This window comes from Galleria mellonella, unplaced genomic scaffold (genome assembly GCF_026898425.1).
Source record: "Galleria mellonella isolate WM207_F2 unplaced genomic scaffold, CSIRO_AGI_GalMel_v1 utg44, whole genome shotgun sequence".
In the NCBI taxonomy this organism is placed as follows: Eukaryota; Metazoa; Arthropoda; class Insecta; order Lepidoptera; family Pyralidae; genus Galleria; species Galleria mellonella.
The window spans coordinates 2,313,206-2,325,168 of record NW_026442100.1 but is presented as its reverse complement, the minus strand read 5'-3'; the positions used below and the strand labels follow the sequence as shown (position 1 = coordinate 2,325,168).

The following is an 11,963-nucleotide window of genomic DNA, read 5'->3' as shown; positions in this document are numbered from 1 at the left end:
CTGCTTGAAACTCTGTGTGCTGATGTTAAATAATTATATCACAATAATTTATAAAAGACATTTATTATAATTAAATATACAAAAATAAATAATTTACATTTGCAGATAATTAAATAGGAAATTTTTATTATTTTTATAAATAATGTCTAAAATTCATTAATTACTTATAAATATAAACATTTAAAAAGTTACATATTATCCTAAAATTATATTTACATTATCTTAAATATATTTTGTTAAATTAATGACAAATTTTAATAACTTGAATGTAATTGAAATTTATTTAAAAAAGGCGTCATTTTCTAAGGCCTGTTTTATTTATATTCTATATTTAGGACAGATGTTTATTTATTTATTTTTTTATTATTTATTATTTTATTTGACAATATATAATTATTATTATTATACAAAGAGAATAAAGTAAATCGAACCTACATACATTGCTTAATAGAAAAGTCAAGTGTTTGTATGGGACATTATAAGCAAATGGAGATGTAAGAGATATATACGGAATTGAGGAGTTAGAAACAAGTCATTTCTACTGGTCAGCAGGCTGACTTTTGACTCTATCGAATTGGGACCGAATCGTAATCACATTGAATAGATGTCAAACGGTACTTTTGAAACTAAAATCAGTTCTAGGTCGAACTGACGATCGTACATCGTATAAACTCAAAAGTGTGTAATTTTCAATAATAGATCGAATTTGGATCGCATTTATCTGTCATATATAGGATTTTGTTATTGCTATCGTGTAGTAATATTTTTATGACCATGTTTACTTTTTAAATAAGTAAATACATAGGTATTTAGTTTTTGAATAGTCAAAAAGTAAACACTATATATTATAGGAACGTTACAAAACGTAAGTACAAAATTTGTACTAAACTGTAATCAAATTGGACTCGTGTCAAATTTGAACTTGGAATCAGATCACGTACAAAAGTCAGCATTTAATTTCGATTTACAAATTAAAAATAAATGTAGGAAACTATTTATTCTTTATCGCATTCTAAAATTAAACTCTTCGAATATCTACTTTCTCGCAGCTTGCGTTCCAATTTATGCATATGACGTTGAGTCATCAGTCATTCCGTTACATGTCAATACCCTACATATATATCAGGGTAGAGCTTCATTGGCACTTTGTTTTCCGTGCCTATATAATAAATGCAGAGATTTTAAGTTCGTTCACGTCTCTATTTTCTTAGGTGCGTATTTCACAAAACTCTAATTGAGAAATAGGCAGTAGAAATAAAGCATAATAAGGACAACTTTATCAATATTTGGACTAAGGGACTATTGAAATATTAATTTCATGTTTCAAAGTTATTAGCAGAGAAATTAAATATGTCAGCCAGTGCTGAAGTACTTCGCAAACTCTGCAAAAGTTTTCATTTTAGCTCTTTGGTTTAACTTCTAGGAAGGGTGGGTATTTCAATGGCGATTAAACATATTGTTTATTTTTGATTTTCTCAAGAGACTAGAGCGTAGGGTTCTTAGAAAAGGCTTAGGTATAAAGGTTTCTTCAGGATTGTAAACGTTTACACACAAACGTTCCCAGTAATGAAAGAGTTCATGGGCTGTGGTTTAGAGATATATATATATATATATATATATATATATATATATATATATATATATATATATATATATATATATATATATATATATATATATATATATATATATATATATATATAGCGTCTCAATACAATGCTTCATAAAAAACAGGCCAACTGTTTTTTCCACGTATTCATGAATCTCTAATCATTAGCAAATAAGTAATAAATAAACATTTGGCGTAGAGTTACCAAATGTATATTTATTGATCAGTGTATTGGAACAATTATACTTTAATATTAAATTCACATATAAAACAATACAATATTATTAGGTATATAAAAAAAACAAGATAAACAGTGGATAATTCGTAATGATGCTTAACTTTAGTGATTACTTTGATATATATTAATTATAAATCATAAATAAAAATAATCATTAACGAAATAATTAAGTAAGCAATTGTGAACTAGATTATTAGGTATCTCTGGTATGTACTAAGTACATATTTAGGTATATACTGTACAATAAACTTATTAAATATAAAGGTATTTTATTATCCAAGTGTGATATCATATAAACTAAAATCAAAAATTTTTCAGTGTAAAGATACATTACATCACACTAATCTGTCTTTAGATATTTTAAAAATATGTAATTTAATTTGTTGTGTCATCCATTTTTCACATAATGTTTCCACCAGCACTCTGATTTGTTCATCGAAGACTTAACACTGATTACCAATTCACGCCGCTTCGCTGCATCAGGTGATTGGCTCCGCTGGTAGGGGTTGAAGCTCTTTTCCCTTGTTTAGAGGACTGTTACCCGCCTCACCATCACCACTGTTTCCACTGGTGATCGCCACGGACGTAAGTGGAACCTGGTTGTGAAATATGGCCATAAGTTAATGTTTTCAGCTGCGTAATATCGAAAGAAATATAACTAAAGGGTGAAATTAAAGTAATTTAGAACATACTTGTATTGCTTCCGTAGATTTTTATGTAACTATATTTTATTATAATATTTTTAAGGGATTTGTCAGTGAAATGGCACAATTTCCCAATAGAAATATAGATCAAATAATTAAGAATTGTTTTCCACAAAAAAAATCAGTTTTCAGTTATGACAAAACCAGATTTTTCATTAAAAAACCAAACTACTGAACCGATTTTAATAAAATTTCTATGGGACCAATTTGAAAATATATACTTTCATAAAAATAAAAAAATTCGAATCGGTTTATAACTGGCAGAGTTTTTAGGTAACAAATATAGAAAAAAAAAATACATCTGGATCGAGAACCTCCTTATTTTTGAAGTAGATTTAAAACTAAAAAAAATTCTAGCTTCTTATACCAATTCGGTGCATACAGCTATCTAATTACCAATTATGAAAATTCGTTACTTTTCGTATTTATTAATATTTGAGAATAATGTTACGTTGATACGGAAAAACTTATAGAAATAAAGTGTGTAAAACATATGCTTTTTTTCCTACGTAAGACCTTAAGACATAGTTATAATAATGGTTAAGAAACGAGCCTAAAAGGCTTCATAATATAAGCCTACATAATATGTGAGGTTCCTCTAACTATAACTCAGATTACATTATCAATCTCTAGAGACTGTGTTTTGGCTTTGTAATACACAAAACCAACAAACTTGTAACTAGTCCCACAGCATTTTGAAGAGATTATCTGAATATAAAGGGTATATAAGGGTATATAAGGGTATGTATATATATATATATATATATATATATATATATATATATATATACTTATATCAGTAAATAAGTTAAGATTACAAGTAAATATAGCGCCATAAAAAAGAACTCACTGAATTGTAACACGAAAAATGTAGTTATTTCTATTTAAAAATGATGGAATCTGTTCAAGACAACTTGATAACAAGGCAGTTTTTATTTTTTATTTTTACGCGTGGCAACAATAGTAAAATTTAAAAAGTGTAATTAAACTGTCACTTCGCTCTTTGCTGCTTCTAATCATCCTATACTCGTATAATAGCTGTTAGCTACCTATTACAATTATTCATAATAAAAATAAAGTCCATTTATATTTTAGGCAGTTTATTGTTTAATTTATCCTGCAGAACTGATTTTGATGGAATTCTATAGGACCAAACTGGAAGTATATTCTTTAAAAAAAAAGAGTTTTCCAAGCCGGTTTTTAAATGACGAAGTTCTGAGGTACACATAAATGTAAAAAATACAATCGAACAGCGAATGTCCTTTTGTTATGTTTGGCTAAAAATCTTTGAGTTCCTTTATCAATTACAGTGAGTGGGCAATCACAAACGAAAATGGTACAAAAGTATTTATAAGTATAAAGGGAATAAATACTAAATTCACTAGATGTACGAACGAGTAACGTGACTTGGGTTTAGGGTACATGATATTAGTAAAGCGAGATAAAATGGGGTCGTTTGAACGTGCGCATAGACACAATTGTTAAAAGGATGGTACTCGATATATGAATTTAAGTAGACCTAAGTATAAATTTTATGTATATATTTCAATTTGTATTTACGTTACTGTATTTCACTTGAATTATTCAATTGTCATTGTATATTTTTGTTTCTGGTGTAATAAAGAGGTAAATAAATAAATAAGTGTATTATTATCTTATAATTGTTTGTATTTATAATAAGTTTACTATTGTAATCTTATTGAGGAAACAATAAAGAGTTTCTATCTAGTGTTATTTAATTCATAATTACTTCATTTTCTCGCACTATATAACTATGTTAAAGTAAATGCTGTGAATACCTATAATAGGCATGTACATTAATATTGTATTATAATTAATGTTTGTTATACCTATATATTATAATGCAATATGCTGTTGGTGTTCCTTAAATAAATAAAGAAATATCTAATGGATAGTAGATTCTAATTTGAGACAGGCGTAGGTGGAGTAATTTTCGGACAAAATATCACTGAAATTATAGTACGTTTATTCAACAATAATTAATTAATACGTAACATTTCTTATTTGTTACTCTCAGTTCAAATTAAAATAATAATTTTTAAAAGGTGAAAATTAAGATTTTCGTTTTGCTAGGTTATCTACTTAATTCAATATAAAGAAATAAAAATATATTTCTGGTATCTAGACTAGATAAATTAAATTATTTATACATAGTTTCATTAACAGTTTATCTGTAACTTCTATTAATATTTTAATTAATTAAACACTACGTAGTTATTTTAGTCAAGACAATAAAGCGTCCAATTATAATAAACAGAAAAATCTCACTTTCACAGCTATATAAGTTAAAATTTGAATTTCGAACAACAAATACACAGTGTAATAATATGTTAACTGTAGAGTCAGTATGTTAATTAATGTAACCCATTCATTAAAGTTGGCGTCAGTATTCATTAAAATGTTCTCTAATTTTTTTGACCTAGAATTTTTTTTATATTTTATTGTTAAAACTTTCGTAAGCACACATTATATTTTAATGTAATAACTACCAGTTTAACTTTCGTGTATTTAGATTGAAAAAAAAACTCGACTAGTTTCGGAATCAATTCGTGATTCTTAGTCATCAGCGACTGTAACGCGACCACGAGCCAAGTTTCCTTTAAAAATTCCGTGATTTATGAGCCCCACACGAGAGAAATACTATCGATTGTGAAAAAAAAATACCACAGTCGATTCAGGTATTGTGCCATAAAAATGACGACGATTGAAAACCTGTTTCATTTAAGAAGCCCTTTAATGTCTAAAATAGATTAAAGACCTATGGTAAAACCGCTAACACAACACATTTAGGGAAATAATTTCATTTCACCCGAACACGGCTGGACCACAAAGAAATCTAATTTAACGTCGCGGTGAAGTGTTTTAGGTTGCTCTACATTATTTAATTAATCTTTAAACAGAAACAATACGAGTAATTATATTAATAAATGAATCATAATTTAAGATTATGTTAAAAAAAAGACTTCAACCGTGGCAAATCCAGTTAATTTGTTTAAAAAACTAAACTCCTGGACCAATTTTGACAAAATTTCTATGCGACAAATATGTAAGCATATCTTTACAGATAAAAAATGATGTTTTTAAACCTACGTTTACGAACAATAGAGTTAAGAGGTAACAAACATAAAGAAATACAACCGAATTGAGGACTTCATTTTATTTAAGTTGGTTGAAAATAATTTGATACTGTTACTGTTGTGGTTTAGCGTTTAATTACTCGATTTATAACAAAGATATTGAAGGTATTTAATATGTAAATACTTATTTATATATTTATAGAGCATATACTATTGTATCTAATATAGGTATATTTATTAGAATTAACACAAGAAGAATTACTCTCTCGGCGGTGAGAGCCATTACACCTTAATTAAAAACTATTTCTCGACTTGCAGCAAACAATTTGCATTTACCAAATTTTAATCAAATGGGATACGAAATTTTTTTATATTAAGATATCCTTATTAATATTAAAATTATAAAAGCGAATTTGTTTATTATGTAATGTATGTATGATGTATGATGTATGTGTGTAATGTATGATTCAACTAATAGTACTATCATCATATCTGCCGTTAGCTGTCCATTGTGTAGCCTAGATTGGAATTAGAATAGATAGTTCATATTAAGAATCTAATAATAGATAAGCAGTTTATATGTAGAATGTTAACGATAAGTTACATAAGTTGAAAAAACAATAAATGTTAAAATCCTGAAAATTAATATTCGGGGCCGGCGATATAAAAAAAACTGTCCATTGCTGAACATAGGCCTATCCCTATTTGTTAGGTGTTGCCAGTACATGTCGTGCTTGGCAGGCGGGTCGGCAACCGCAGTTACATTGCGGCGATCTCTTAAAAGGGACGCTGCTGCTTATCCTTCGATCATTAAGTCGCCTTTTACGATACCTACGGGAAAGAAAGGAGTGGATTACAGGGGCCACACGGCGACTTTTTAAAAAAAAACATTTTTATGTATCAGCGGGTGTATAATATTGTGACAATTTTCAGATAAGAAGACCTAGACAAACTTAAGTTTACACTTTTACTAATTATATCATATTTAATCGTATATATACACACATACATATATAATATATACTTAAACACACACGTACACACGCACGCACGCACGCACGAACGCACGCATGAACGCATGCATGCACGCACGCACGCTCGCACACACATATATATGTATAAAAATAGAAAAAAAGAAAGGAAATGCTCTTTAAATCTACTTTAAAAAAATATTTAAGGACAGAATCTCACCGACAGACTGGGAAGGGAACGTAATCTAGCAGCATGGGCGGTATATGTTACTTTTTTTTACCAATAAAGGGAGCTTGACAGTTTTCCAATTCGCTTCCTTAAGAATTTAAATAAATAAATAAATTTCAATCTCCATATCCATTTACTTTTTCTTTATTAAGCCTAGTATTGCTAATAATAAATCTAAAAGTGGGTTTATTCATTCGTTTAATAATTCTTATCTCATCGTTTCGACGGTTCAAGATATCCTCATAACAAAAAAAAAATTGTGTACATATTCAGCAGGATAGAGAAGGTCATAGCAGGACAGAGAAATATATAGCGGGACAAAGAAAGACATAGAAGGATACATTCGACTAATTATGTCAGTTAATCAGTACGCCCCGGTTATAAGAACTTACTTGACAGATTTGAAGAAACTCTCTGACTCTGCAAGTCATTAAAAGTTCTCAAAGAACAAATAACTGTAACTATTCTAGTCACGTCGGCGACTGAAGTGAATATTGTTTCGTATCAGATATAGTGGCTTTTTCTGAATGAAATGCGACACGATTTCTGTATAAAAAGCAGACTCACGTATCCTATACATTAGATCAGATGACTGGAAAATGTAAATTGGCTTGCTTCGAAATGTTAATACAAAATGGCGGCTGATGATGAAAATTATATATGAAGTATTAAAACAATCTTGTTAACATTTAACATGAGATTAATACAGGAATAAATGTGGATTGTGCTCTCTGCTGAGGTTTTTCATAGAGGTTACAGTATAGGGTTATCCAGAAAAGGTATATTAAGGTTTCTTCAGAGTTGGTAACGCACACCAGACACCCCTAGTGATGCAGGCGTCCATAGGCTTACAGTAACTGTGTACCATCAGATGGCTTCTATCCTTGTTTGCTACTTTTGTGGTATAAAAAAATACTATCGTTTGAAAAACAATATTAAAAACTATAAGACTTAGATATCAGGTAACATATGTATAAAAATATAGATACGTACTTTCGAATTCATAATTTAATTAATAATGGGTCGGAACAAGTCGAAACTCATTAATAGAATTCATAATACTGAATGGCTTAAGACAACTTAAGGAACAAGTTCGAAATCTCAAATTAACTTTTGAAATTCGAACAAGCAACATGGTCACGAGGTCCATTTAATATGAATGGTTGAAAAATATTTTCAAATTTTGCTAACTTTTTTAGATTAATTTTTAGTTCAGTTCATTAATACTGTTGCTGAGTTACAGTTTGGTATATATACCTTTACGACCAACTCTGTAAGCTAAACTTTTATTTTTTAAAGTCCCTTATATATTTCTGTAGGTATCTACTAAGTTTTTATGTTAGATTATATAGATAGAGTGTCTCATATGAATGCTTCGAGAAAAGCGGGCCATCTTTTTCATACAATTTTGCGTGATAAATAGTTATGAGTTATAACTTATATATTTATTTTGTCTTATAATTTCTACATTTTCTTAATGCGTAAATACTTATTTTATTTATTAAATAATACGTCAAGATACATTGTATCCGGAAGCATATAGAACACTGATTGACGAGTCAGCTAATTTGACAATTAGCTGACAAAAAGTTAAGCTGTTTTTGTTACTCGATACTCTATCTATATAACCTAAGCTTCTTAGATATGTAATTTATTTTAACTTAGTAATATTCTTAGCATAATGTATTTTTTTCCATGAAAAAAAAAAACGTATATCTCATTCATCCTTTTATTCGTATGAACATGCTATGACTTTGCAATATTCTATCCGAATCTTGCAAATTCATTGTATAAATTATGCTAAGACCAAGTAATATTCAATCTAAGTTTATTTGGAAAATGATTTGCTCTTATCCGATAAAAGGTGGAGGTTTTATTTTCAATTTTATTCTTTATTTTTATTCGTAACCTTTTTGTAGGTTTATTCCATTAATGGAGCTAGTTAGTTTCAGCAAGGAACACCTTTACCACAACATAACAAGCTATTAATATCCTACTGTAAAGAATACATTTTTCTTGATGAGGGGAAATGCCTGTTATGTTATTCACCACGCGTTCACCTTGTACTATTCTAAGTATCATAAAATGATGATGATGATGATGATGAAAAAGATACGTACCATGGATACAGCTGTACATATGTGAGCGTCGGACTGCCTCGGTGGTGGTGACAGCGAGGCGTCGTATCGCAAATCTAGCTGCAGCATAAACACTGCTGCTGCTAAAGTTGTCACCGACACTGAGAGCTGGGCGCCCGCCACCCCGATGCAGGTCGTACTTCCACACCTGGTAGAAACAAGATATATTATGTAATATATTATTTACAGCTTAGCCTGCGTGAAGGTATAAGGTGAAGGTTGACTGGAAGAGATCTCTGTCAGAGATAAGTCCACCCGTGCTCATAACAATAAATATAATATAATAATAATAATAAAGAATATATATATATATATATATATATATATATATATATATATATATATATATATATATATATATATATATATATATATATATATATATATATAAGTGCTGAACATAGCCTTGAGTAGTTTTGCCAATAGTGGCTACGCTTGATAGGCAGTTTGGCAATCGCAGTTAGGCTTTGGTGATGTTTTAGGAGGGACGATAATAAATTTTAAATTAAGAACGCTTTAAGATTCTTTACCAAATGTACTAGGAATAGAAAACAAAAAACACTCAAAATATCTACATTTCGCCGACCAAATTGTTGTTAGAAACCAACGTGACAGCAGCGAGCCTTCTGCTATCACTCAGATAAATCTGTTTATGATCATTGTTCTCCATCATCGCAGGATCAATCAAGAGTTACATTTACCATAACAGAAGAGTCGACAAATGCCTACCCTATTAGGGATCGTGGTCGTAATCATATTTACTTATTAAATAATAAATTATAGTTAACATTATCGTTAGTTGTACTCACCCAATATTCAGCAAGGATCTAATACAAAAGGCTAACATAGCTATATGGGCCGCTATAGCTGCCGCCCACAACAGGGTGAGTGGTACCGCCGCGCACGGCGAAGGACCTAGTACTCTCCACGGGGCGCCCCAGGCTTTAGACGACCTCGATCTAGCTGACACCCATCCGCCGAACCCTCGGCTGTAGTACACAGATGTCGCTGGAACATTCCAGAACAAAACAGTATTGCTGATATATCCATTCAAGCGATAACGTTTACTTATAACTTAGTGTTAAATGATGTTTACAATGTAAGGTTGGCAAACTGCGTATTGATAAATTTTTTGTATTGTTTTCTTTTTAATGGTTCATTTCTGTTTGCAAAACTGTTCTTGTAACTTATAACAAATAAATAAATATATAATGCTCCCGTGAGGACACAGTTGTAACCATTTTGCAAACTATTGCAAGCTCTAAAGGACATCTATATTGAAGTGTGCCAATATCTTCAATATTTTTTATTATCTGATAATATTTAAAAATGAAGAATCCTCACTTCCTAACTAACAATTCAAATGCGAAAGTAACTCTGACAGACTTAGCGTAACAAAAATCTTCATGCGCAATTGTCATTTTAGTTTGTTATTAAAATAATCAATAAGAATTTTTTTATCACTTAGCACTGAGGTAGCAAACAAGCATACGGCCCATCTGATAGTAACCAGATACCGTAGCCTATAAACTCCTGCAACACCAAGAGCAATACGCGCGCATTGCCGATCCTGAAGAAACCTCTTTACCCCTTTTTTAAAGAACCATATGCTGTAGTCTCTTGGTAAAACCTTGACATTAAGACTTAAATTAAACTTATTCTGTAACCTGAGTATTCGTGAGATAAACATTGATGGATAGGTTTGTTTTTGAAAATTGACAGATAATTCTGATGTTAGAACACTTCGATATGGAATAGTATGTAGGGATAATATTTATATTATTATATGTATCACATCTCCCATATTTAGAACTAACAAAATTTTTCATCGTGCCTCCCACCAAATTGTTTATAATTACTCCTCTCCATACAAAGGTTGCCTGGAAGAGATCGCTCTTAGCGATAAGGTCGCCCATTGTTTTCTCATTGTGATTATTTCTTGTAATTATTTATATTTATAGTAAGTTTACTATTGTAATCTTTTGGAGGAAACAATAAAGAGTATCTATCTATCTATCTCTTAAGACCGGCGCAGATAAAAGATAATCCACGTCGTAGGTTTTTGCCCATTATAATAATACAATTGTACGCCACAACGCACACTTGAACAACAAAGTGTGCAACTAATACAAAGGGGAGTTTGTCATTTTGTGTACTTAAGCACACAAAAATATTCTTCGTCTAAGCAGGGCTTTTAGAGAATACAGATTATGTGCTTCATGAGATGAGCTACGTATGCAGAGATAATGTACTTGCTCAAATAATGTCTGTTATAAAGTATATGAATATTTTAGACCTTAATATAAAAAAATGAAATATAAATAACTTTTATTCAAGTAAATTATAAGCATTCTTGAAAAGCCTTTTTGTTCCACGGCAGTTTGGAATGCAATTTTAGCTGAGAAGAGCGGGTAATTAATTCAACTGTTGTTTTTTTTTTCAAATAAAAGTTGATTTATATAAAAAATAAAAATACTGGAACGGATATAATGAATATCACAAACTTCATATAGATAAAATCTACTGTTTAGTTGAACAATAATAATATAGTTATAGGGAGCCCGACACGATCAGTCCGTATGGGGGAAGAGATTGTTAGTAATGCGGACCAGATTGCTAGCAATACACATTGTCAGGTCGACCTCCACGTGGCCCCCTTTGGAAACCATAATGTTGAAGTCCAGGTGTGTTCATTACGATAGGCTAACTTGTGATGGTCCCCCCCCTTTGCACCCCTTATAATAACTACCCTCTAAACTAAGCTACACATGGAAAAGCTACAAAGCCTAAGAAAAGCCTACGAAGGCTTAACCTAATGAAATCTATGAAAATCTAATGAAAATTCACCCTAAAGAATGGCCTAACACCCTCAATATAACCCCATACCTATATTGCCTTATACACCCCAAATATCCTATGAATCATATAAACCCTTAAAATAAAACATAATATTGAACAGATCTTTAGTAGAACACT

At 30.4% G+C, this 11,963-nt stretch overlaps 1 protein-coding gene across 1 annotated transcript in view; it reads right to left on the bottom strand.

Moving 5' to 3' along the window:
• Positions 1 to 1,687: 1,687 nt before the first annotated feature.
• LOC113510383 (uncharacterized) overlaps positions 1,688 to 11,963 on the bottom strand; it is a 53,008-nt gene continuing 42,732 nt past the window's right edge. Inside the window, exons 4-6 of the mRNA XM_052898502.1 lie at positions 9,797 to 9,995; positions 8,970 to 9,135; positions 1,688 to 2,443 (exon numbers count right to left, since the gene is read on the bottom strand). Of these exons, the coding sequence (XP_052754462.1) occupies positions 2,327 to 2,443; positions 8,970 to 9,135; positions 9,797 to 9,995 (482 nt within the window). The 3' untranslated portion in view covers positions 1,688 to 2,326. The remainder of the gene's footprint in view (positions 2,444 to 8,969; positions 9,136 to 9,796; positions 9,996 to 11,963) is intronic.